Source organism: Metarhizium brunneum, chromosome 4, assembly GCF_013426205.1.
Source record: "Metarhizium brunneum chromosome 4, complete sequence".
Lineage (NCBI taxonomy): Eukaryota > Fungi > Ascomycota > Sordariomycetes > Hypocreales > Clavicipitaceae > Metarhizium > Metarhizium brunneum.
Window position 1 is genome coordinate 501326 of NC_089425.1, and position 27270 is coordinate 528595.

General features: G+C 42.2%; 8 protein-coding genes across 8 annotated transcripts; 7 read left to right on the plus strand and 1 right to left on the minus strand.

The window, feature by feature from the left end:
- Positions 1 to 572: 572 nt before the first annotated feature.
- On the plus strand, positions 573 to 2325 carry apf7_2 (Cytochrome P450 monooxygenase apf7; the record flags this gene model as incomplete). The annotated part of the gene is made up of 5 exons (XM_014685096.1): positions 573 to 635; positions 694 to 844; positions 907 to 966; positions 1027 to 1638; positions 1691 to 2325. The coding sequence occupies 5 exons, from the start codon at positions 573 to 575 to the stop codon at positions 2323 to 2325; spliced, it is 1521 nt and encodes a 506-aa protein (XP_014540582.1).
- A 1504-nt stretch (positions 2326 to 3829) lies between these two features.
- Positions 3830 to 5034, plus strand: SAT4_5 (Satratoxin biosynthesis SC1 cluster protein 4; the record flags this gene model as incomplete). The annotated part of the gene is made up of 3 exons (XM_014685097.1): positions 3830 to 4004; positions 4086 to 4557; positions 4620 to 5034. 3 exons carry the CDS (start codon positions 3830 to 3832, stop codon positions 5032 to 5034), a joined length of 1062 nt encoding a protein of 353 aa, XP_014540583.1.
- Positions 5035 to 6101: 1067 nt separating this feature from the next.
- Positions 6102 to 7197, plus strand: G6M90_00g068280 (uncharacterized protein; the record flags this gene model as incomplete). The annotated part of the gene is made up of 2 exons (XM_014685098.1): positions 6102 to 6293; positions 6364 to 7197. 2 exons carry the CDS (start codon positions 6102 to 6104, stop codon positions 7195 to 7197), a joined length of 1026 nt encoding a protein of 341 aa, XP_014540584.1.
- Positions 7198 to 9614: 2417 nt separating this feature from the next.
- Positions 9615 to 10520, plus strand: G6M90_00g068290 (uncharacterized protein; the record flags this gene model as incomplete). The annotated part of the gene is made up of 1 exon (XM_014685099.2): positions 9615 to 10520. One exon carries the CDS (start codon positions 9615 to 9617, stop codon positions 10518 to 10520), a length of 906 nt encoding a protein of 301 aa, XP_014540585.2.
- A 7137-nt stretch (positions 10521 to 17657) lies between these two features.
- Positions 17658 to 17876, plus strand: G6M90_00g068300 (uncharacterized protein; the record flags this gene model as incomplete). The annotated part of the gene is made up of 1 exon (XM_066130865.1): positions 17658 to 17876. One exon carries the CDS (start codon positions 17658 to 17660, stop codon positions 17874 to 17876), a length of 219 nt encoding a protein of 72 aa, XP_065987157.1.
- Positions 17877 to 20522: 2646 nt separating this feature from the next.
- On the plus strand, positions 20523 to 21389 carry G6M90_00g068310 (uncharacterized protein; the record flags this gene model as incomplete). The annotated part of the gene is made up of 3 exons (XM_066130866.1): positions 20523 to 20667; positions 20742 to 21052; positions 21108 to 21389. 3 exons carry the CDS (start codon positions 20523 to 20525, stop codon positions 21387 to 21389), a joined length of 738 nt encoding a protein of 245 aa, XP_065986981.1.
- Positions 21390 to 22544: 1155 nt separating this feature from the next.
- Positions 22545 to 24932, plus strand: G6M90_00g068320 (uncharacterized protein; the record flags this gene model as incomplete). Its single annotated transcript, XM_066130867.1, has 3 exons — positions 22545 to 22656; positions 22705 to 23151; positions 23221 to 24932. 3 exons carry the CDS (start codon positions 22545 to 22547, stop codon positions 24930 to 24932), a joined length of 2271 nt encoding a protein of 756 aa, XP_065987170.1.
- A 315-nt stretch (positions 24933 to 25247) lies between these two features.
- Positions 25248 to 26647, minus strand: G6M90_00g068330 (uncharacterized protein; the record flags this gene model as incomplete). Its single annotated transcript, XM_014685102.2, has 4 exons — positions 25248 to 25628; positions 25693 to 26222; positions 26281 to 26434; positions 26486 to 26647. The coding sequence occupies 4 exons, from the start codon at positions 26645 to 26647 to the stop codon at positions 25248 to 25250; spliced, it is 1227 nt and encodes a 408-aa protein (XP_014540588.2).
- Positions 26648 to 27270: the final 623 nt, after the last annotated feature.

Consider the following 27270-nt stretch of genomic DNA (forward strand, 5'->3'; position numbering starts at 1 on the left):
TCGAAATGGGTTTTGATCATAGGACGATCGTCGCGTGGTAGGCGCCGTCGTACAGTAGGGCCCGCCACGCGCACGGAATACTCTGTACTACGACTGCGGTCGCAGTCCATGTCAGATCTCCGCTGTGAAACCACGGGGCCCCATGCTGGTGATGCAAGGGGGAGGAGGTTATTCAGTGGGGGCTAGATCCGCCTGCCAACAAGACCTGGGCGTCCGAGGCCATCATCAGGTTATTGTTCTCACTGCACGTGGGAGGATGAGCAGGCTGTTGAACCAGGCTGCTGATTCCTCTGCAAACAAGTGTTTCTTGCGCGTCTCGTTGATGTTGCTATTTGTGGCTGTTCCAGGCACCATCCGGCAATCCTGAGCCTAGGGGCTTCCAATGCGATTCTATGGTGGAGATGTGTATTCGCTGTGGTTTGGCCAGTATACACGTATTTGGAAGAGATAAGAAGTCTGTTTCCACGGAAAACATGTCTGCCCTTTTACGTGGTTTATTTTGCCATGACTCTATACCATCTCCCCGTGTTCAGCTATTCCCTGAGTCTTTTACTTGATAAGAACGAGTTACCATGTATCCGGAAGCAACACTCCTAAGAATCGCCGTGTACGCCACTGGCCTCGGTGTCGTATATGTATGTATACATCATGACATCTCTTACCATGGCGTAAATCTTTTGACATTGAAACAAGGTTGTGTCCCTCGCTCTCTACCGGCTTCTACTCCATCCGTTGAGTAAATATCCTGGCCCATTCACAGCCAAGCTCTCCGATTTATACGGCGCCTTCTATGCCTTCCATGCGGTTCTTCACGAGAGAACGCTAGACGACCACGCCAGATATGGTAGGCCCTTTTCATGCCCGAAAGACAAAGCAGCACTTTGTACTAATGGCTATGAACTCTAGGCCCGGTAGTGAGGCATGGACCTAACAAATTGGTCTTTAGCTCGGTCAAGGCTTTGCGAGGTAAGATCACGCCAACACATTGAACCCGGGACATGTAATTTCTGAATACCAACGTCTCAGATATCTACCAAAACAACAACGTCACCAAATCCAGGGCGTACCTGATATCCCAGCGAGCACCCGGCGTCTACGGCCTCTTCAACGCCATCGACCAATCCCTGCACCAGAAAAAGCGCAAACTCGTCGGGAGGGCTCTGGCCCCGAAATCCCTTCAGGCATTCGAGCCCGTCCTCATTCAGCAGATCGACATCTTCATACAACAACTACAAAGGCACTGCGGCCCAGACGGCCGCCCAGTCAACATGACCAGCCAGACCAAGTATCTGTTCGTCGATGTCATGGGCCACCTCCTGTTCAAATACCCCCTCAACCTGCAAACCGAACCGACGCACCGGGTCCTGTCATACTCCCGGGCCAACTTCTTCTTCAACATCGGCATGCAGCTCCCGTCCCTGGTGGCCCTGCGCCTATGGGCCCTACAGTCGCTCTGGTCCGTCATCAGCAGGAAGCGCTACCTCCGGACGCTGCAGAAGATCATCCTCGCCCGTCTCGCGCAGGGCCCGCACGTCAAGCAGGAACTTCTTTACATGTCTGCCAAATCGGCCATTCCCCACGACGACAAGGAGTGGGTGTGTGACGTGCAGACCGAAGCGGTTTGGCACATGCTCGCCGGTCAGTGTTTTGCCATTTATTCGAGAGATGTTCTGTTCTGACGCGCATACAGGCAGCGACACGACGTCGACTACGCTCAGCGCTTTATTCTTCTACCTGGCCCGCAACCCGCGGTGCTACGGGCGACTCCGGCGCGAGATTCGCTCCGCGTTCGCTGAAGACGGGGATATCCGGAGCGGCGCGGCGCTCGCGAGCTGCGTCTACTTACGCGCGTGCCTGGACGAGACGCTCCGCATGTCGCCGGCGATTCCGGGCACGCTCTGGCGGGAAGAGGTGTCTGGGCCCGAGGCCGAGGCGAGGAAGCTCGTTGTGGACGGCCATGTGATTCCGCGGGGGGTGCATGTCGGTGTCAACACGTACTCTTTGCTTCATAACGAAGAGTACTTTCCGGAGCCGTTTGTTTTTAGGCCTGAGCGCTGGCTGGACGCGGCGTCTGGGCAGGCGGATAGGGAGGCGTTTGCGCCGTTTTCGCTGGGCGCGCGCGGGTGCCTGGGTAAGGGTGTCGCTTACTTGGGGACCAGTCTTGTTGTGGCCAAGACGTTGTGGCACTTTGATTTCGAGGAGTCGCTGGGATGTGAAGTGCAGCAGGGTCGGAATGGGGACGAGTTTCATATTCGTGACATGTTTTCTGCTGTGCATGACGGGCCTTATTTGACGTTTCGTGAGGTTGGTCGTGGAGGGGAGTGACTTGGTCTTGTCGGGCTGAGGAGATGAGGCTTGTGTATGTGGTCGGTAGGGCTCTAGATATTCAGATGATGGGGAACGCTTTGTACGTATTTAGATGACGACTCAATATTGATATTTCACTGTAATATGGAGCGTTTTCTATTCCGTGCATGATCCTTCAAATTCTCGTTTGGATGAGTGCTTCCTTCTCAAGTGAGAAGCGAACCTGATCCCGATCCCTACCCTATAGCATTATGTCAGTTTGACATGAGACGTGTTCCAGACGAGGAATATGGGCTCGAGGAATATGCCATAGATTGGCGACATGAATGTGTGAATTGCATTCTGTCCCAATTTACTCCAAGAGTATCTCAACTGGTGAACCGAGAAGCCACCACCGGGCACCAATTTGTTCGACGTCGTCTTCAGTCAGCCTAAGACCCTGCAGACATGGAAGTGGCATGTCAACGAGGCCTATCGATACATATGTAAGTCTTCCCTGCAATAGCATCCTGAAGGAACCATCACACGCGCGATGCAACTCTCACCCTCTCGAGCCAAACCACCTCTACCCATCTATTTTCGAAATCACCCCTCCGCCGATCTCTTACATCAACTCTCTGAATCTGCCTCGAAAGCAGGAGCTGAACCTCCCGCCCGTAGCATCGACTCCGGGCGGATACATCCAGAAAAGAAACAACATGGACAGTGGGGGCTGTCAGCACAGGAATGTACACTTATAGGCTCCCATCCGCAAGAGTGCTTTCGACGTTTGTTTCAGCGAGACTCAGGTGCTGGCAGGCAGTCAGCGTAGCATTCATGTATACCAAGACCAGGGCGATGGATCGACGCTTCAACCTATTGCCTTTTATTCGTTGGAAACCACGCTCCCCAGACCTGGATAAGCTTCTTGGCGAGCGGTCAGCAACTAGCCATATGCGGTAGCCTGCAGAGTTGTGGGTTCGGTGAGGATTGCAATTTGCGCCCGTATACAAAGCTCCCAGATTGGCGGGCAGGAGAGCAGGCTGCGCATAGAGTGTGGTAGAGGTAACACCAGACGAAACAGGTCTTTTGAGTGATTTGCTGTTCTAGTCGTGTCTATTTGAGGGTGAACTAAATTCTGACAAGGGAGAGAAAATTGCTATAGATGTTGCTGATCGCGATTTGAAGGTGTGGCGTTTTGCAGCTACTTTTGGATGCGTCTCCCGGCGGCAGGGATGTACTCCGTACCTTGACTTGAGCCTTGATTAGATTGTACGAGGTTCTGGAAGGCACACCATATAATTGATGTTCTTTTCTGTCGCCAGGTCTCAGTGAGTAGTTTTTGGGGGCGCAGCGATTCCCCTGGTTGGTGTCATCTGTAATGGGGGGAAGTGGCGCTTGTAAGACCAGCTATAGATGAGACTCGGAGCCAGCAGTTGACTAGCTGCAGTAGACTATTCCTCTGATGAGTTTATGGATGATATGTCCTCGTTAAGCCCACGAGTTGCTTCACAACACACAGTCCCCAAGATATCCGCCTACAATGGATGAGGTTGTAAATCTAAGCGTGGGAGCCGTCATGGCCGTGCTAGCAATCGTGGCCGTCGTGGCGCGCTTTTACGCGCGCCATTCCAGGAAAGCCAAGTTGCAATGGGACGACTGGCTCATCGTGGTGTCGCTGGTTGCCATGATTGCGACGGACATTCTGGCTATATGCGGTTTGGAAAACCCTCCCCTTGTCCTCCAAACCATCCATCAACACAACTCCTGAGCAACATGAAGATTAACACTTCTCCCAGCCATCACCGGCAATCCTACGGGCCCTGAAACGGCCACCGTCGTGACTGATACGCACGAGTACGCCCCCGAGGACGTCTTGTACACCAAGCTGAGCTGGGCTACAACGGTCATATATTTTGCCATAACGTCGACCACAAAGCTCTCCATCCTGCTCATGTATAATCGGCTCTTCTCAGTGGACGAGCGGTTCCGCCGAATCGTCATGATACTCTCTGTGCTCGTGGTAGGCTTCTGGGTAGGATGCACAGTCGCCGACTTGACCAACTGCGTTCCCATGGAATACGTATGGATCAACAGCCTGTCCGACCCGCGGTACTGCTTCAACTTCAACATCTACTGGTTCGCCAGCGGCGTCTGCGAGGCCCTGATTGATACTCTGATCTTGCTGTTGCCCATCAAGGTCGTTCTCGGACTGCAGCTCGGCCTGAAGCAAAAGGTTGCTGTGGGGTCAGTGTTCCTCCTAGGTGCATTGTGAGTAAACGTGCTTTGACTTCTGTATAACCCCCCAACCAAGGCTAAACATGAGTGAAAAGCGTCATCGTATCCGGCTTGCTCAAGACTAGCTTCGGATATATCCCAGGAAGCCGCCAGCCTTCTTTTTCCAGGACGCAGCTGTGGACATCGGTGCACTGTGGCACGGGCATCATCTGCGCCTGTCTTCCCATTTGCTGGCCGCTATTCGGGCGCCTGTGGAAATTGCACCTACCGTCATGGCCGGGTGCTTTGCAGATCCGGGAGTATTGGTACAGGCTCAGGGGCGAGCACTCGGCAGAGAAGTCGAGGAAGCCTTCGGGGGCGAGTGATGGGGAGTTCCAGCTGTCCAACAACTTTACCAGCCGGGGGTTTACGGTGTCGTTTGGTGGCATTCACGAGGAGCAAGTATACCGTGAAGACTACTCGACAGTGTCTCACGTTCCACATCGCAAACACTCTGTGTCTGCCGTGTGAGGTGGCGATGCTGCATTGATGGTAGGAGAGTGTCGTAGTGTGAGGATTTTGGCAGGGACCTTTGCACGCACAATATAAAGTTCGTCATCGCTGAATAGATTTGATTACTTTTGAAAGACTCAATGTCTTGTAGATGCCATCACTCTCAAGGTGGATGGGAGGAGTGCCGGGAATGGAGATGGACTTGTCGCTTGGATTGGGTGCTGGACTCGCCCTCATGGCACCAAGAGAAGACTCAGAAGACAATCAACGTCAGTTCTTACTTCTCCGCAAGATGACTCAAGTGCTAGGTAATACCTACCTAGGTGGGTAGATGTGTTGGTAGCAAAAGTACGGAGTAGCTGATGCAGATTTGTCTGAGGCGTTTGAAGTTGGGGGTGGCTGAGCTGCTGATGGAGGAGTTTTTTTCTTCTTCTTTTTTTTGTTGGACGTGATGGTTACATTTGAGAACCGAGACAAAAAAAAAAGGCACGCTGACGCACAACACACAGGGCTGGTGAGAAATGACGAAGCTGCCTGGCCGCCGGAAATCATCCACTGAGCTTGTGCATCTTGACCCCCAGGCCTGTGGTCTGGTCCAATTAGCAGCACTTGAGGCGTCTGGCCTGTTCAGCAAGTGCACCCGCCGACTCCTCAATTAATGTCTAGGTACGGAGTACTCCGTGCTTGGGTACCTGGCAATTTCCCAATTCCCATTCGATTGCCATGCCTCGAGGCTGGTGGCACTCTGCACCTAGAGCTCGGTGCCTTGCGACACGTCAAGCAATCATGCATCCGCGCAATTTAACCATGTTTGATGCCCCGTCCTTGCATGTAGAATGGAGGGTGACTTGCTGATGCTTTCAGGCTCCAATATGCGGGTGGTTGTCTGTTGAGGCAGTACCATGTCGCACGGGCCTGATTCGTTCTTTCCCTGCCTTGTGTATTCCGGTACCTGAGAACTCCTCTCGTAGCAAAGAGACATTGACAATATTTCCATGTCGGCGCCCTCCCCGAGGAAATAAAATCTTGGCCATCTTCTCTCCGAGAGCTCTCACAACAACATCTTCTCACCATTGCCTTCCATCATGCACAATCCAGCCGCAGCGTGGGCCCGGATGGCCTTGCTGGGATTGCTTCCCGCCTTGGCATTCGCGCTACACAGATTCAATGCGCTTGAGGCCATCACGAGTTTCTACACAGGCCCAGGCAGCTACAGCCGCATCCTGGCCACTGTGCTCTTGGCCCTGAACTGGAAGAGCCTGCCTTTGGCCTGGAATGTATGGATATAGATGTGCACACAAATCTGCCAAGCAAGGGCAAAAAACTGACATTTCTCCCCCCACGCAGGTCCGGATATGGCATGCCATGATCTTGCACTTGTTCGTTCGCGAATTCCATGCCCACACGCCCGACAAGCTCTTCCACCCCATCATCAGCGAGTCGCACGCATCCATAGGCGAGATTGACTACCGTCTGCACAAGTCAAACTCGACCTACCTCGCCGACCTCGACATCAGTCGCTCGCATCTCGTCTCGCATCTCGTCGCCCGCGCCGGCCATCTGGCCGCGAGCAATGCCAAGACGCGCCTGGTCATGGACCCGTCCAATCCGTCCAAGCCCGCCCGAGGCTCCTTCAATATCGGCATAGGCGGCGTCCACTGTTCGTTCAAGAGGGAGATCAAGCCCTTCCAAAAGTACGAGATGTGGTCCCGCATCTTGTCCTGGGACCGAAAGTGGCTATATATAGCCACCCACTTTGTCGAGAAGGGAGCCGTGCTGCCGCGGTCCTGGGACGCACACAATTGCGGCCGGACGAGATCCAGCCCCGGAAAACCCCAGGACTGGGAAAAGAAGATTTTCGCCACCGCCGTCACCTCGTACGTGTTTAAGCTTGGCCGGCTGACTATCCACCCGGCTATTATGCTCGGGGCGAGCGGCCTTTTGCCGGAGCGTCCAGGGGGGTGGACTTTGGCCGACAATGGCGAAAGCCCTACGTCGGGGGATATCGTCGGTGCCGACGAACTCGGTGACGTCCAGACGCCCGAGTGGACGTGGGAACGGACCGAGAAGGAACGCAGGAGAGGCTTGGAGTATGCGCGACACTTTGCTGCCATGGATGATCTGCACGGCTGGTTTGACGGTGGTGAAGACGGGGCGCTGGGTCGTTTCTTTTTGGGCTAGCTTCTGAAACGTTCCATCAGCCATACAACTATCTGGTTGCTGCTACATCTCATCTTGGAAAGATTGAGTTGCTTGGATTGGTTTTGGAGGATAATGTAGGGAGTCGAGTTGACAGAGGTCGTGTGTTAGCGACTTAACACACACACAGAGTACTTATTTTAGTGTAGTTTTGTAGTTTTTAGTAAATTTTAGGGTGGTATTATTTAGTATAATAAGTTATAACTATATTATAATATATTAAATATGTTAGTATAATTAATATTATATTATAGTTTATTAGTTTCGCCGGCGCGTAAAGTTATAAATTACCTTTTAAGCTAGTAGGTTTAATATATTATAATACGTATATATAGTATTTTCTTATATTATATATTACTATTAATTAAGCCAGGTATAACTCCTGATTATACTACTAGTAGGTCCCGGCAACTAGCTAGCCTTTTTTTATTTTTTTTATTAATAATTTCATAGTTTACTTGTCGAGGTTATTTTATAATAGCTTTAGTTATTATTATTATAAAAGTAAATTAACTTTATACTTGAATTTATAGTAAATTATAGTAAAAACCTAAAATACTTATATATATAATCTATTTATAAAGTTTTACTTATATTTTAATTTTTTTTTTAAATTATTAACTTTTTTTACTATTAAAGCCTTACTATAAATAACTAATTATAAGTTCTAACTTTTATATATATATCTCCTATAAGTATTATAACCGCTTATTTACTAATATTACCTACAGCTATTTATAAACTATTATATATAAGATTAGACCAATAACAATATAGGCAAAAGTGCCAAGATGCCCAATACAAGTGAGTTGGCTATTGCAACCTTCAGGGGTCGAAGTAAGATAATTTTATAATAAATTAAGTAGAAAAGAAAAACCCCACTTAATTGCCAATAAGTAGCCAGCTTGAGAAAGCCCCTCTTTTACCCACCGGGCTAGTGGGAATTAGAAGCATCGGGTCGGTGGCCTTACTGCTCGCCCTCCTTAAGACCAGGAGTCGTTGATAATACAATTCCGCGACGCGACGTTGCATCAAGCAACGGCGTAGTTAGCCCTATTTTGAAGCCGTGATAGCAACTGGCAGTAGTGTGTTCCTCACATCAACCTCGAGGCTCGCGATGTTATGGGCCAGCTTCAAAAAGCCCTTAGTGCCCCTCTTGCCCACCGGGTCGGTGGCCCTAGTGCTCGCCACCTAGCGTTGGATCTCTTTGACTGTAATTTGGCTTGTGGAGACACTTTGCCGGGGGTTCAGACCAATCGGACGTTGACGGATAAATAGTATATTTATTTACCATAAAATTAGTAAATAAGGGAAGTGCTATCCGGTTAGGTATAAATTACTACATAAACTAATTATCTGTCTGCCTGACCAATATTACATACTCAAACGGTCACTTGTACATATGTAGCCTATAAGGGGGTGGGGGCCCCACGAGCCAAATTGCAGCCAAAGAGATAATATCACTGGTCCTAATACATGGATGCGGCCTGCTGCAGTAACTATAATTAAATTAACTACTTTTTGGCGATCAAGGGCGCAACTATGAGGCCATAACTCGCTTAGGAGCTCGCCAGGCGCCAATCGGAATATACCGTCATGTGGTGGTGTAGCAAAGCATAATATCTCTAGCTGGGTGCTGGGCGATACGGAGCGGTTAGCGAGCCGGGGCCGTCTTGCCCGAGTCATTCAACTGGCCCCGACAACAAGGACATGCCACGTTCCAGCTACTTTAATTCTTCATGCAAAATTATAAATCCGCTCCCCAAGTACCCCCCTGGAATAGCATCGTATGACGCTGAATGACTCGCAAGACCGAGACTAGATACATAGTTGACAACCCATATTAGCCAGGCAATCCAGGTCAAGTAGCCTGCGGAACTTGTTCTTTTTATATAGACCTAGATACTTTGGAGATAAATTTTCAAGGTTACTATTTACATCCTCATATTTCTAGTATCCTTACTACTAGCATTATCCATGGCTGTTTATTTATTGACTAGGTGTGATTGAACTTGCTACTGGTAAGGACAAACAAACGCCGATTGATACAGCTAGAGATGTATTCGTCTAGAATAGAAGGACTAACTTTCCCCCTAGAATGCATCTTTAATTCGGTTTTCAATAATAGCACACCGCGCCGCTAGCCTACTGCCCGTCCAGTTCTGCCCATGATGGCGGCTTCTCTACAGTCGGCCAAGTACAGCCAGAGCAGCCGGTTCATGGTTATGATAAGTGCCCGAAGATGGACCAAACTTGGCATGTGCATCGCGGCCATGATAATACTTTTAACCTTTTGTCTTTCTTCTCGCAAGCTATATCGCAATTCTCCATGGCTTAAAGCTGTTTCTTCACATCGGCATTCTCTACAAAGCTATTCCTCACCAGGCCATTTTTTACAAATGTATGGTAATAGCAGTTTTATGGATTCTATTACAGCCTCGACAAATCTGTCTCAAAAGGCCATGTTAATGCGGCAGCAATGCAAAGACTCACTATTGGACACTCGAATTGCGACGGCAACAGCTCACTTTTCTGATGCTAATAATCCCGAGACATTCTATCAACAAAGCATTAGGTCACATCTACTACATAATATTATTCACGGCACACAGTTACATGTTTTATCTACGGCAATTATTGACTACATGTGGAATAAGCAAGCGTTTATTCAGTTACTAATACTAAACGAGCTGGTGAAGTCACCCCAGGAGCGCCTCGAATGGATATTTTGGGCCGATCGCGATACTGTTATACTCGATTACTGTCGCAGTCCTGCATCCTTTATTGCCGAAGAAATACGAAGCAATAATGAAACCACAGATACTACGCAAGGTCCAGACATCAACTTGCTTATAACAAATGACCACAACGGCCTTATGGCAGGCGTCTTTATTATACGCGTATGCGAATGGAGCGTCAAGTTTCTAAGCGACGTACTTGCATTCCGAACTTTTAGGCCTGGTGTTGATCTTCCATACCACGAGCAGACTGCGATGGAGATCCTCCTTAAAGAGGATAAATATAAAGAGAATGTGGCATATATTCCACAGCATTGGATCAACAATTACAGAGGGGATACTGCTGAGGACTTTGTAAATCGCTCAGACGCAAGTGATATGGCGTATTGGGTAGCTCGACGCGGCGACTTTGCGTTGCACTTTGCAGGATCTGGTAATAAGAGTGGAAATATTATGGAATACGCTGGTGTAGGAGAGGAGGTATTTGATGCTATACATGGAGGTAGTATCTTGCGTAATATAAGCATGGATATTGAGGAATTTTGGGGAACGTATAAAAAGACTTGAAGATCTAGATATTGTATTATCTGTGCGAAAACAATTAGTACGCACGAGTACATACATATAAATTTCCCCCTTCCTTGTTTGGGCAATAGTGAGCCCCGCCCTTGTGCTATTTTCGGGCCTTGAACCTCGGATTCCACCTTAGTGCTAACACACAATATATCACCCGTGGACTGTAATACACCCCCACTCAAAATCCCCGTTTATTAAGGCTATCGCGCTATCTATCCAGACCTTCTTGCCATGTGCATTAACAAACAACTCGAGGTATAAATCTTCGAGTTCTAGCTAGTCCTTCTCCTCAAGATCCGCCCAGCGCTTTTTATGGGTATACGTCTTATCTTTAGTCTGTCCTTAAAAATAGTCTCGGAGGCTCTAACTTAAATTCAGGAGATATAATATTAAGAATTATTAGCCTAAAGGCTGACTTAGATGTAATAGTAGCTTAGATTCTAAGGCATAGTAGGTTTATTTCTTAGGAAGTAAATCAGGTTAAATACTATAAAATAGCTTTTAAGTAATATTATAATAAAGCTATTAAAAATATAACTCTTAATAATAAAATTATTACTTAAATTAATTAATAAAAATTTAGATTATTTAGCTATAAAAATACCTTTTTTTTAAGTATTTATTTATTTTTTTATTATATTTTTAAATTAAATAAATCTTATTTAATTTTTTATATTAAATCAGATTAATTCCTTTTAATTTATTAAGTTAAATTAAATTAATTTTATTTAATTTTATTATATAACCTATAATTTTATTAGGCTTTATTCTTATTTATTTTTTATAGCTTATAATACTAATTATTTACTTTAAGTACTCTTAGTTTATAATATAATATTCTTTTTTTATTAGTTTTATTTTTAAGGCTATTTTATATTATTTAATAAGTACTTTTTTTTTCTTTTTTTTTTTTTTTTTTATTATTTTTTTTTATTATTTTTTTTTATTATTTTTTTATAATATTTTTAATTATATTTTAAAATAATAATTCTATTTTAACTAAGAAATTAATTATAAATATTTTTTTGATTTTATTTTTACTTTTAATTTTATTATATTTTTTTATAACTTATATTAAAAAAATAATTAAGAGTATATTATTATTAAAAAAAAAGATTAATATAATAAATATACTTTATATAATTATATTAATTATAATCTAAGTAAAATATTTTTAAATACTTATAATTATATTTTTTTTATAAGAAAAATTATTTTAATAGGAAATATACTTTAATTAAAAAGAAATTAAAGTAAGTAATAGCTTATTTATAAAGAATTTATTATTAAGAAAAATTCTTATAATAAAAAGTTATAAAAATAATTACTTATAATATAAAAAGTTTAAATAAGTTAAAAGCCTAGAAGTATTTAAAGTTAAAATCTAATATACTTAATTAAATACCTAAGTTTTTAATAAACTTAGGTTTTTTTATTTTTAATAAGTTTTTATTTTTTAATAAAATTATTTAAATAATATTAAGTAATTTATAAAATTTTTAATTAGTTTTTAGGTATTTTTAAAGTTTAAGTATTCCTTTTATTTAATAAAATAATAATAATTTTTTATATTTTTTTATACTTTAAGTATTTATTTAATTTTATATTTATTAGTATTTTTTATTATAATATTTATAATAATTATAAATTTATTTAATATTTTCTTTAATAATAATATATAAAATATAAAATAGGTTTTTATTTTATTTAATAATAATAATTTATAATTAATATTTAAAATTTTTTATTTAATAAAAAATAATCTAATTTTCTTTTAATTAAGTTTATTATTAGGTTATTTTATTTTAATATTTTTATAAATAAAATATACTTTATATTTTTTTTTTAAAATTAATATTAATAATCTCTTTTTATTTATATAATATTTTATTTAGTTTTATAAAAATATTTATTTTTATTATAAGTACTTTTATATTTTTATTATAATTATTATATATATTATAATTATTAGTATATTTACTTTTTATATTATATATATTTTAATAATAAGATTAAATTTATAATTTACCTTAAATAATAATATTTTTATATTATTAATTTTCCCTTTATAATAAAAGGGAAAATTATAATATAAAGCTACTTTTTATTAACTAGCTTTATAGTATTTTTCTTAATTCTTTTTTTTATTTTATTTTTTTTTATTTTTTTAATTATTTTATTAAGTTTATTAACTTTTTTAATATTCTTAGCTTTTAATAATATATTTTTTTTCTTATTAATATCTTTTATAATAATAGCCTTTTTATTACCCTTTTAGGCTTATTAGCTTTAATTCTTAAAGTTATAATAAGTAATTTACTTATATTAGGTTTATTACTTTTTTTAGTACTAATTATAATTATAATAAGGTTATTAACTACCAACTAAGTCTGATATTAATAAGTAAAAAGCTATAATGCTTTAGGGAGTAATATAAAGCTAGAGACTTATAAGTAGCTATATTATTTATAAAGTAATTTATTTAAATTAGGTATATAAAGGTAAAATAAGGTAATTATAAGGAAAATAATAGGCTTTATAAAAGTTAAGACTTTATTAATTTATATTATATTAAATTACTTTAAGTTTTTTAGGGTATAACTTATATAATTATAAGTTATTATTATTATTATATATATATTTTTACTAGTATATAAGGTTATAAATCACCTTTTAAGCTAGTAAATTTAATATATTATAATATATATATTGTTTTTTTAATTATATATTACTATTTAATTAGCTAGGTATAGCTATTAATTATATTACTAGTAGGTCCTGGTAATTAACTAGCCTTTTTTTTTATTTTTTTATTATAATTTAATATTATTAATTTTAGAGCTATTATAAGCTTATTATACTAATAATAGCTATTTTACCTAATTATTTTATTAATAGTTAATATAGCTTTATAAATATTATTTAAGTATTTAGTTTAAGATTTTTATTTATTTATTTAATTATAAATAAAATATTATAAATAAGCTTTATTTAACTTTTATAGTTTTTATAAAATATTTTTAAAAGTTTAATATAAATAATTTATTATAATTTAATATAAATTTTATTAATAATTTATATTATATAATAATTATTTTAAAAAATATATATATTAAATTATTAATATTATTTAATTTTATATAAAAAATATAATAAGTATATTTTATAAGTTTATTAATAATAATTAAAATATTATTATAAGTAACTTTTATTATTAGTTTTTTTAACTTTAATAATTTAATAATAAAGTTTATAATAATAATTTATTATAGTTTTTTAAGTAATAATATTAGTTATAATTTATTATATAATATATATTATATTACTTTTATTTTATTATATATATTATATTTCTTAATAATTTCTTATATTATTTTTTTACTTTTTAAAAAATTATATAATTTTTTTATTTTATTAATTATTTTTTTTATATTTTAATATTTATATAATAAGTATTTATATATTTTTTTAATAAGTTACTTTTAAAGTATATTAAAAATATATTATTATTTATTATATAAAAAGATTTTATTTTTCTTAAATAAATATATTTTTATTTTTTAATTATTTAAATAACTATTATTTTTAATATATAATATAATTTATTATATTTATATTTTATTTAGCTTAACTTATTAGATTATATTAACTTTTTAGGTACTTAATATAAGGTTTTTATTTTTAGTAATATATAATAAAAGTATATTATTTACTTACTTTTTTAATTTTAAATTCTCTTTTTAATTAAATATATTTATTTTTTTATTTTTAGATTTTTTATAATATATAATCTTAAAATTATAATTTATAAAAGTTTTATATTATTTAATTTATTATTTATTTAGATTTTTTATAATTAAAAATAATATAAAATTTTTATAATTAATATAAATCTTAATTTAATATTTTATTTTTATAAAATAATATTTTTATTTTTTAAAGTATTTAATAATAGTTATAAATTTTTTATTATAAATTTTATAATTAAGTTTAAGTTTATAAAGTTTTTTTAAGAAAAATATAACTAGGTATAATTTTTCTTAATTATTTTATTATTTAAGCTATTTACCTAATATAAAATCTAAGGTATTTATTTTAAGCTTATAAGGTTTATTTTAATTAAATACTTTTAATATAAATTCTTTTATAATTAATTTTTTTATTTTTTAAAATATTATATTTTTAAGTTTAATTTATTTAAAGCTAATTTTTTTTTTAATTAGGTTTATAAAAAGTTATAAAATATTTTTATATTTACTTAAAAACTTATAATAAAAGTTTATAAATATAATAAATTTTTTTACTTTTTTTAAGTTATTAAATATTAATTATTTTTAAATAATTTTAATTTTTTTTAGGCTTATTTATACTTTTTTATATATAAGTATATAACTTAAAAAGTATATAATTTATTTATAAAACTAATATTTAAAAGCCTTAATTAAAAGTTTATTATTTTATAAAGTTTATAATATTTTATAAATATATTATTTATATTTTTAAAGTATATTTAAATAAATAAAAATATTATTAAAATATATAATTATAAATATTCTTAGTTATTTTTATATAATTATATTAATTATTTTTTAAAATATTATTAGTATATTAATAAGTTTAAAAAGTATTATTAGGTACTTATAATATTTTTTATTAATTTAAAATATTATTATTTATTTATAGCTTTTTTTTATTTATATTAAATTATAAGCTTTTTTTAGGTTAAATATAATAAATTATTTAGCTTTTTTAATTTTATTTTATATTTTAATTATAAGTAATAATAAATATTAATTTTTAATTATAATTTTATTTAAGTATTAATAATTAATATATAATTATAGTTTTTTATTTTTTTTTAATACTTATAAAATTAAGTATTTTATTAAAAACTTTAATAATTATATATATTTTTTTCTTAATATATTTTTTAAATACTTTTTAAGTATTTTATTTTACTTAAGATTTTAGAAATAAATCTTATTAAATATTAGTTTAATATTAGGCTAAAATTTAATTTTATAATTCTAATATAAATATTTTAATAATTTTATTTTTAGCTTTTTATTAAATAGCTTATTATATTTTAAGTATTTTTTAAAAATTTTTATTATTTTAGCTTTTAGCTTTTTAATAATTATATATATTTTTAAAAGCTTATTATAATTTAAATAAAATACCTTTTATAAGTTACTTTTAGTATTATAATTATATTTTAATAAATTTTATTAAAGTATTAAAAACGACGGCTTGTCCGCCTCGGGAAATGGTGGTCTTGGCCCACCACAGGCGGTGGTTCCCTTATCGGGGAATTCTCAGCCCCTCCTTCGCTCGCCGCTTTTGCGTCGCCTATAAAGCGGCCGTCCCGCCAGCTCCGCCCACAAGTACCGTCGAGTCCCTTCAAGTTGTTCTTTTAACCATTCTCTTCTTCTTTAGTGCCGGCTTACTCATCAACCTTTACGTTGCCCGCGACACCACGATCAACATGACAAACGAGGAGGAACATTACCACCGCATAACGCAGCCGAAGCGCTGGATACTCTGATACTTTCATGATTTCCGTACCTCCTTTCACAAGTACGGGATGCCCGGGGCGCAGCTGAGGAATTCTGCCGACCGCTAGTGACTGGGATCTTCGTTGGAATTGGATTGGAAATGGTCGGTTCGATGTTCACTAGGTGACCAACCTCGCAGGCCTCGTCCAAAATTACCCGAAAGGGAAAAAATATCTGAAGACTCTCGTCAGTGCAGAAGTCTCGACACAACTGGGAACACGTCATGCCCCTTCAGAATTACTGAAGAAGGCAAGAACTTTTGCAAATAACCATCACAAGCCCTCCAATCGTGGGAAGAAAGGATGACGCATTTCAGCCGGCAGCTCGTATCTGCACTCATCACCTCGCTGGGACTTCTGCCAGGAGTTTAGCGAGGGTAATCATTACGACACCAATCTAAGAAAAGCATCGACATCAAAAGATTGGCTGCAGAGTCGGACAGGAAATTGGGTCGATGGCGGTCTCGATCATTCTGCTACGGATGGGGGCGGCTTCATTTCGGGAACTGGCCGAAGGTGAAGATCAACAGAATGCAGCTACGACATGATGTAAATGTCGACGCCTCAGCGTTTCATCTTCGTCCGCCCAGTCACAAGAACGGTTGGGTTGCTACGAACCTGGTCGACCAACAGGCCTCCGGAGATGCATGTAGCACGTTGTCCAACACTTTATGGACTTGATGACTAGTTTACTCCATCTACTCGATCAAGCAGTAGAAGGCCGAATGCCCTCACCCTCGCTCTGCCCCTATGCAAGAATAGTTCTCCGCAGATTTGAAGAGGACGTGTCAAAACTGTTAGGTTTGGGACACATAATTCGCAACGAATGGCTCCGCAGCTCGCTCCCAAGTCTGTCTACAACAGCATTACAGACTAAACAATGTCATCCGCTAATAATATTCACTATGCCTGAGGTACACTGTGAGGTCAAACTACATCACCATCATAGTGAGTGAATGCGACACACAGACAGAACATGCTTTGTCATGGATCGTCAGCTGGCAGGTTACGCGGCACCCGTTTGCCTCGTTTTCCCTATTGTTTGCATTTGGCAAGAAAAATAAGGCTCACTAGTTTTCCCACTAGCTGCAGCAGAAGGTGCGGTGACGAAGCTGCCACCCCTAAACAGCTGAGTCGGACCGTTTTGTCACATTGGCGTCTCAAGGGATTGGCTGACGATGTTGATCAACCAGCCGCAGTATGCATCGTGACATGATTCCTGTGTTCATCTTAGCAGTGTACGAGTTGCGATTGGCTCCACGGGAGTTTGTAGCCCGAAAGCGCTCATATCACCTGCCTTGATTTGTTGTCACGGTGCATCATGGAAGGGGTCGAACAGCCAAAAAAAAAAAAATATTACAGGAAGGAGCCGACTGCATGGGGAATGACTGGTATAATTCAGGTCGGAATGGTCCGCTTTCTCTTGTAGCAAGAGCACGGCATGAAGATGTGATCCTGGTTGGAGCCCGACATTACCAGTCGTCTATATCAGAAGCACCTCCTCCCTCTCCAATATTCTGACCCTGAATCTCGTTCGACTAAAATTTTCACTGACATTTTTCCTCAACTGCATCATGCACAAACCGCTTAAGTTTAAGTCCTACGATCCAAGCCTTCAACGGTTACCAAAATCGAAGAAGGTCTCTATCCCTAAGACATATTCGAAGGGGTTGGTGCCTCAGGAAACTCTCGAGCAAAACGAGGCAGTAACTGAGGGGTCAGAGGATCCTGGTATGACGGGTGATGATGCTATCGGAGTAACTATTCGAATTGAAGACATTAACATGTTATAGAAGTAAATGATACGATGTTTATAAATCCTACACTTGTCGATTTATCCAGCGACTCTTGTGCAGCTCTGCAACTCGGGGATACCTGCTCTGCTTATAACGAGGCCAATCAAGTGGTTTACGAGCATCCCCATACTTCCAGCAGTCTTGTATTGCAGTCAGCGCAGACTGCGTGTTGGCAATCGGCCGAAGTGCAATCATGTTTCGGAGTCGAAGAGTGCATCACCGTGGACTCACCAAGGCCATCAACAAACAACAGCAATCACGCCACATGTCCGCTATTCCTGCCATCTCCAGGCGAAACTCGTGCTGGAGCCAGGCCTGAGACCCATTCACCGGAGAATCTACGTGATAAGGATGTGAGCTGTCATCGTTGGCTGCAGGCGGATCAACAGCCGAATAACACGAATGTTAAACAGCAGCTAGCCTATGACCATGACAGTATTGAAACAACTGATGAACGGCAGACGAAGCGGCCAAAGTTGGCTTCCGCTGATGAAGGCAGTGATTATTCCCATGAGGATAACAGCAATTGGAACGACAATGGCTCTGGAGAATGTGCCGTTATGTGCCATTCAAAGAGAGGCTTAGATCCTGCCACAGCTCAGAATGTGACCCTGCTCAGCCCTCCTGGAAGCATTGACTCGAACGCTTGTGCTTTTGTGCCAACGTGCCCCTCGGTACAGTGCAGCTCTCGCCGCCGCGAGGAAGCCACAGCGCGTCAATTTCGGAATGCAGAGGCAAGTTGTTCGCCATTAGCTGCACCGCAGCAGACGAACTATTTACCCGGGATGCAGTATATGAGGCAAGTTAGCCAATGCAAATCATGCTCGACTTTACGCGCAGCCCTCTTAGAAGCACTATCGTTATTACAGCACTTTTCGGCCAAGGATGTGCCGAGTAAGAGGTGTGAGCCCGAGTATGACGTTTCCAACTCACGTTACGGTCTTGAAAACCGATCTAGGGCTAGTACGATTAGTTGCGGAGATGCCTTAAATATAAATACCCCTGGCAGCAAAGATGGCGAAAGGTCGACTATCCAAGTTAAAGTCACGAATCTATCTGGTCAACACCGTCTATTATCCCAGCTGGAAGAACGCCGTCTACAAGCATGGAGGAGGGAAAATAAGTCAGAGACCTGGATTGCTTCCAAGCTTAATAATTCAAAAACGGGAAGCGGGCAGGTTAAGGGATGTGTACGGCAAAGCAGTCGTAGGAAACGCAATGACAGGAATGGACGGCACTGTGGCACATGTGGCGAGGTCGGCCACAATGCACGTACTTGCCAGGAGACTGTGGAAACATCTAGCGAAGACAGTGAGCCCCAAAGCGATGGACGTAGAGACTAAAAATAATACGCAATCGTTGGGAAGAGCTTATACCCGTAAACTAGGAGCGACTTGCCCGTATCTATAACGCACATGACAGAGTGAGAGTACTCCGATTGCCAGTGGTCAGACTTTGCGGGAAGCAATGGCCATGGCTGCTGGTTTTTGCAGCTTCCTCTTCGCTCCGGTAGTTGCTATAGTGCTGTTCGTCCAACATTATGTTCTAATGCTACGATGAGAGGGTGCGTACGGAGACGAGGGCTCCGCAAGACTGATCTCCATAATTTTTCCTTTTCCTATGTACATACAAACATCCCTAGATATGAAATGATGAAAGATCAAGCATCCAAATCGAAGCCGCGAATATATCTAGTCAGCACCGTCAGTTATCACAGCTAGAATGTCGCCCACGAGCATGGAGTCTTGGATTGCTTCCAAGCTCAAAAACACAGAGCCAGCCAGCTTCGGTCTTCGGCGACCAAGGCAAAATTTACTTCAGATGAAGACGATTTTATCAGAATGTTAAAGGAAGAGGAGCAACTTATGTGGACGCAAATTCAGGTGCGACATCGCAACCAATTCCACACGCGATCAAAGGAGTCGCTTCAAGTGAGGTACTATACAAAGCTGACGAGCCGTGACAAGCCTGATTTACTGCACTTGACTTGGTAAACGAGATGGGATATTTTTTCGACGTCGCGGTTGTCTTTAGACCGCCGGATGGTCATATCGGAGGATATCAGTCAAAGCCTGGTCTCTCATGGGCTGATTCACGCTACGAGCAATCGTCTACTTGGCCCATATGCGCGGACCCTGATTACCTCCAGCTGCTAGAGGCTCAGTGTCAGTCCACTGCCAAGCAGCTTTCAATCGGCCGATGCCCCCCAAAGAGGCCAAAGTGCAACCAGGGGCTACGCCTGCCCTGAATTGGGAAGCATCTTGGTGGCGAGAAAAAGACGCCAAGCCACAAAGTCGAAGCAAGAGATAAGAAGTATTTGGTTTTTTATTAGGAAATCCATGTAAATATTAAAAAGCACCATAGATATGTTTTCGTACATCTATATTTGATGTCAACGGATCATATTCAACCTAACCGGATCACTGTGCAAGGTTCTACGCCGGCAAGCTCGCAGTTCATGTACTGTATTAAAAGGCGTGGCGCTATGATACCACTACCCTACAGGTCTGGGAATGGCACGAGGTGTGATTTTAGAGTCTGCCAGCAGATATCTTCCTCAAGCAAATGCAAGCGCGCACCGCCTGCGCTACGCTATGCTAGATGCAGCTCACCCAATTGCTAGAAGGCTAAGACAAGCGCAACATGAAGTTGACCAGAGCAACTTCCCGACAGCACACAACCGAACCTTACGGAGGCAATGTCGACTCCTCCGCACAGCGGCATGCACAAAGAAGGTTAAGCGACCAAAGCTCATCCCACGCCGCTTCAAAGACACCATTCCGACTGAGTATGCGGATATAAGACCGCCAAAAGAGACCGCCCTGCTGCAATTCTAATACTGGCTTAAGAATAAACCCCTAGGATATGTCGTCTTCAGCGATGGCTCCAAGACAGAAATGGATACCGCAGGGTATGGATTTGCAGTATTTCACAATGGACACCTCGTCGATTGGGGCTCTGGGCAACTTGGCCGCAGAGAAGTCTTTGACGCAGAGATTCACGGCGCTGTAGAAGGTCTCCGATGCGCTGTACTCGCCAATCTCGCCAACGAACCAATTACAGTATCTATGGGCAACACTTCTGTCATCGACTGCATAGGAGCGACAGCATCAAACTCCTCGCAGGCCCAGTTCAGAGCCTTTCAGAAGATAGGAGACAAATATCCATACCAGGTATCTGTTAAATGGTGCCCAGGACATAGCAACATCTTCGGAAACGAGCTGGCAGACCTTCTCGCCAAGCAAGGAGCCAATCTTGCAGTTCCAGAACACCTCCTCAGTCTCCTACCGCAGGAGACAGGTCAAGGGTCAGATAGCCGTAGACTACCAGCGATGGTGGCAAGGAGTAGAGAGAGCAGGTTACTCATCGCTCGGCCTGGCCGCCGAGCTACGAAAGCTCCCTGAACTCGCCCTCCCACGCCGTCTTTTGGGATATCTACTCGCTGCCCGATCACACCATGGTGACTTTGCGGATACCACGAAAAATCCCACCCGGGCCAGGCGACTCTAGAGTGCCCCTGCGGGCGCTAAAAGTCGCCTACCCATCTCTTCTACTGCAGGAAAGTCCCTCGCATCTCCGGGCTCGGCTGACACCCGACCCTGAAGCAGCGATAGGAAGGTTCCTCGGTAGATCCTACAGGGTTTACCTGCGCATTGCGGACTTCTATTACACGAAGATCAACAAGCGCTACTAAACCGAGTAAGTTGTACAAGCCTGGCGCGCTCTGTACTAGTATCCAGCCCGAGTAGTTAGCGCTACTCGTTCAACAACCCGCTTTCCCTTTATTGAGGCATATGCCACCGACATTAGGGTTCTCCCTGGTCCCCGCGAAAAGACTAGGCGCAATTGACTGCGAGGGAATACGTCCGCGGATGGAAAACCTCAGCAGGAATCGTGACCCCGCTGACGGGTATCTATGGTGGCAGTTAAACAGCCGCTGGGCGAACATCTGCTATAGTTGGAGGAATTTACATGAACTGCTCAGGGGGCTAACCGTGAGGGCATGGACGCGACGACTCCGTCGGTCGCGTTCTGCGGGGCTTACTAGCAAGTGGAGTGAGTTATGTAATCACTGTTGAAGACTAGCTAGCACGCCTCATGCCTACTCTAGGGCGCCGATAGGCGATACTAAATTCAATTCAATTCAACTCGTGTGATTTTAGAGTCTTTATGAACGACGCATTTTCAAGTTGCCAAGCGTACACCATCTTTCCAAATACTTTACAGTGGATGCTGCGAATTAATATTAGCATTGTTATCAATCATGGTAAAATACACACTCTTTCGGCGGAATGTCGTTGGATGTCCTCCACTTCAATAATTGGTCTACATACAGTGGCTGGCGGGATCGCTCAGCTAGAATCGACCGTGCCGACCAACCAGAAAAACGTGGTCAATTACGTGGCTCTCAACGGCGATCCAACTCAATGGGCAGGAGAGAGCAGTCTAGTCATGATCACAACACGACCGGTCGTTGAGTTGGGAGCGGCATGGTGCCTTGCTTCACCCCACTCGGCATGCCCTGATCAACTACCCCCAAACCATCTCGGGGCATGTTTTTCCGATGCCGGTGGTGCTACCAAACTTCCTCCCTTTGTGCAGCGCGACGCGACCGCTCCTTTTCACCACGCCAATTCAAGGCGGCAAATGCCAGGCGCAGCATCCATGAAGGGTCAAAGCCTCTTGCATGTCGTCGAGAAGCATCCTATTGGGGACGGCCTGAAGGCTTTTCGCGACTCGTTCACCCCAAACGAAATAGAACGGCTTGGTCAAGAAGGTAAGTTGCCTGCGCTTGTAGAAGCCATATCTGACCGCTGCTTTGTAGAGCTTCAAAATTGCATTCTCATTCTTCTGTCGGCGTTACAAATCCATCCGGCTGCTCGACTCCTTCGCTCCAATAATGGCAACTCGGTCTTCAGTGAAATATCGAGCCTCAACACTTTGATTACATCCGACGATTATGACTTAGATCTAATCAAACCGCTCATAAAAATTTGTCTCGCCAACAGCGTAAATGAAGCGCTTATTTGGGATCAAGTTTGTCGCATCGTCGCCGGATCCACGCCTCCTCCACGGTCTATACCATCATCTCTGCAACAGACTCCTTGGAGTCAAAACACGAGCAGCTTCGTGAACTCGTCAGAACGCCGTCAAGAAGTGGACAGAGTCTTAAAACAAGAACTCGGACCCCTCTACGTTGATGTTCCAGGGTTCTGCGATGCCTTCTTTGGAAGTGTGAGAGGACTAAATACAGCGTCCGAGACGGTTCTAGGTAAGTGCATGGAAGGTGACAATCCTCTCTTCAGAGAGGGTTGGATCGGGTGGCCCACACGCGCTAAAGAGCCCGATGTGCTTGCTTGGTTTTGCGACCTGATACCAAGACTGGAAGCTCTCGCAGGTGATTTCAATCTGAATGTGATGCATCGCCGCAAGCTGTTAGCCCAACCGAAAACGCCGCTACTGGGCTCAACGGGCAAACGCAGTATGGACATTGGCTTTGTAGCCCGTGACTTGGCATATAAGCCGAATTCAAAAGACGACAGATTTCGGTGGCAACAAGTTCTCGTGCCCGGCGAGTTGAAAAGTAACCCGGCCGCCGATATAACCTCACTAGCGTGGATTGATCTTGCAACCTACGCCAGAGAGGTCCTCAAGGCGCAAGATGCCCTTCGGTTCGTCTTGGGTTTTACACTTTGTGGATCGATTATGAGAGTATGGCAATTTGACCGCCTAGGGGGGATCGCTTCAGATAAATTCGACATCAACAGCGAGGACGGCGCGCTGCAATTTGTGACCGCTGTCCTTGGATTTTTGTGCATGGATGAGGAGAATCTTGGCTTTGATCCTACCATCATCACATCTCACGGCGAGCGATATATAACAATCAACCGAGATGGTCAGACAGAGCGCATATACATCGATAAGGTTATGAAGCGTGCTCCCTGCATCGCTGGCCGGGCAACGACCTGTTGGAAGGCCCACCGCAGAGAGGACCCGCAGGTGCCACTCGTTATCAAAGATTCATGGCAGTACACAAATCGAGAGGAAGAGGGCGAATATCTCCGAGAGGCAACAAATAAGGGCGTTGTTAATGTCGCCCGATACTACCATCACGAAACTGTTTGCATCCGAGGTGTCAGTGACGACATTCGAAGCCATGTTCGGAAAGGGTTAGACCTTTCAAAAGCAAAAATTGCGAATTTTCGAATGGGTCGCCGAGGACTCCCTCCAAGTGTCAGCGTGTCTAGCGTTTCACATGAAGGCAAGAGCAACAGCAGTGGCCTGAAGCGGCCCTCCAGTGAAACTGATGCTGGGCTGCCAGCAGCTAAGCGATCTCGTTCGGAATCTCCAACAAAAGCTAGTATTGATCCTGTATCAAATCGTGTTCATCGGCGAATCGTCCTCCTTGATTATGGAGAGCCGATCTACCAAGCAAGTTCTCGAGTGGCTCTTCTGTCTGCATTCGAGAGCTGCATCGAGGGACACGAATCATTGCACAAAGCTGGCTTTCTCCATAGGGATATTTCTATCAATAATCTTATGATTAACGAAGATGAGAAATCATCATCATGGGCGGCATTCTTGATTGACCTTGACCTTGCTATTAAGAGGCGGCGAGAGAGCGCTTCGGGAGCAAAAGGGAAAACCGGCACAAGAGCATTTATGGCCATTGGCGCTCTGCTAGGCGAGGAACATTCCTTCATGCACGACCTTGAGTCTTTCTTCTGGGTGTTATTTTGGATATGCATTCACTACGACGCTCAAGGCAAAAGTATTGGGCCTACTAGATTGGATGACTGGAACACTGACAATGACGACAAACTAGTTGTCTCAAAAAAGGGCGAGATTGCTGATGAGGAGGACTTTCTCAAGAACGCAGAGAAGAACTTCACATCTCACTACCAGCCCTTGATTCCTTGGGTTAATAGAATGCGAAGGCACGTGTTTCCCAACGGCGGCAGATGGAAAAAACGTGAACCCGAGCTTTATTCTACAATGAAGAAGATCCTCCAGGATGCCCAACGGGATCAGGACGTTTTGGCAGAAGAATAATATTCTCATGATATGGGCCCATGTTTACAACATGCATTCGATCCAAAACCGGAGGGTAATTCTGACAGACTTCGATCTGTCAGAGGTCTAAATACCTTGGCCTATGTATTATAGACACCATGCAACTAAATACATTCGAATTTTCTTTCAAGTTAACAAGCACTACAACAGAATAACTCTGGCTGTGCCACTAATTTTTATGGAGATGCAGTCAATGAAGAAGCGCGATAGAACGAACGAAAACTTTGTACCAACTACCCGTCGCCTGTGCGCCGAAATCAGCGCCGTTACGATTATAATTCTGCCAAGGACCCGTTATTCCCAAGAGCAATTTCTGATCTTGTCAGCACCATTTCCCGCGTCTAACGGCTCACACGACACGGTGTACCCACTAGCCGTTCGGTTATCACCTACGTATTGCCGATTTGCCACTTTGGAGCTCCTGCCGCTTTTTGCCTTTCCAGGGCAGCGCATTCCTTGCACTTCGAAGCTCACTTTGAAGCTTCGTAATCTCATCGCATGCTTCTTGTGTAGGCCCAGTTGGGCCGGCCATAGTCCGTCGTGAAACTCCACGAAAGTCCGAGGACTGGCCTTGCTGTCGCGCTCGTAGCCTGGGGCATGCATGTGGCGAATATTATGTTCTATCGAAATGCGTGCAGCGGCACTTGTCGCAACGGAGAATACCCTCATTTGGATCTATGAAGCATTGAAACTCAGCGTCACAACTTGAATTCCGGCAACATCTTGTCCTTTTCAAGACCCTCAAGGCCCGGCACAGTCTGGAAATCTCGCATTTGCTCTGCTGTTCTTTCGCCTGTTGAAGCTCGATCGTCCTTCTAGATTCTTCGACTGCTTTCTCTAATGTTTGGATCTCTTGGGCACAGCTCCGCAGAACCTTCATCGAGAAGCCCGTCATGACGCGTATGCTCTCAAATTGATCCAATTCAGTAACTGTTGAAATGTTCGCTGCAGTCGCCGAAGCTAGGATGTCCAACAGTTCACCATCTCCCGTTGATCTAACCGCTGCTTCGATTGCAAGAGGAAGGCTTGGAACCCAGGATTGATCCTTTTTGTTACTCCGAAGGAGATGCGTGATCTTCGCGTTGGCCAGAGTAACGAGCTCATCTATTCTGTAATAATCGCCGGTCGAGTTAACACGAATATGTTCAAGGAGGGAAGCACTGGGGGTCGATGGCGGCGGCAGCGACGGCTTAAATTCCCCTTTCGAAAAGGGAATGGGACTGCCTTCGTCGCTAGCACTATGTTGCAGCTGGTCGTTCGGCAAGACGCCTACTTCCGTATCAGTGACCTTAATACTATGCCCAGGTACTAGGGTCAAATATCCCACCTTCATCAGCCTTGTCGGTGTTGCCAGAGCAAGCATTCCCGTCGGCCTGAGGCGTTTCGGGATCATCATAATCACCAGTGTATATGAATTGGACCAACCGCTTCACAGTACTACACTGGAAGCTATCCAGCACAATGACATTGGTGTGAGATTCCTACATCACGTAGGGATTAGCAAGCAGCCAGGTCTATCGAACAGGACTAACCTTAAATCCTCTTTGAATTGCTGCCTTGATCACAGGAGACTTCCCACAAACAATGGCCTTGTGGACCTGGAATTCCTCTCCTTGACAAACAAACTTGAGATCGCTGAACTCGCCCGACTCCATCATATGGACCAAAGTTGAATTTAGGCTGTTAACAGACATTGTAAATTAAATCTCCCCAGTTGCCACTTGAAAAGCCATCAATGTATGTTCCTCGAAGATTTTCCACAAAGGTGTTCCTAGGGCTAATATTTTAGCAAGGGCTATCAGACTTGCTGATGCAAACGTCACCATGACGTCAATCTATGGTCTCCTATGAACGGTTAACCCCAGACTTGTACCCTCAAAGGCTTTTTTTTTGTCTTTGCGCTGCGACGGCGCGTCACATGATAAAAGTCTACAGCAGGCCGTTGCTAGGAAATACTGGCGCATGTATTAAACTAAATGAGTGGATGCTAGAAGCTTTCTAACAAGTCAAAGGCATACGAAATCAGATGTCACGATCCAACAATTAGTGCCCTTATACTGACAAGCCCGGGCAACGCGATGCTCCTTCCACATTGTCTATTTGGCTCGGAAGACTCTCTGTCTCTATTTCCACCTTTACCCAACCAGGCCCATCAGCACGATCCTAGCCAGTCACGCTCGAAGCCTGTACGGAAGCATTGGTATGGGTTCATGGGACGCTTTTGAAGTTTCAAGTCTGAAGACACGCTTAGGGGGGTTTGTGCAGGACTTGCTTGACGGCTCGTGGTGACGAAAAAATCAGGTAAATCGATTTCCAT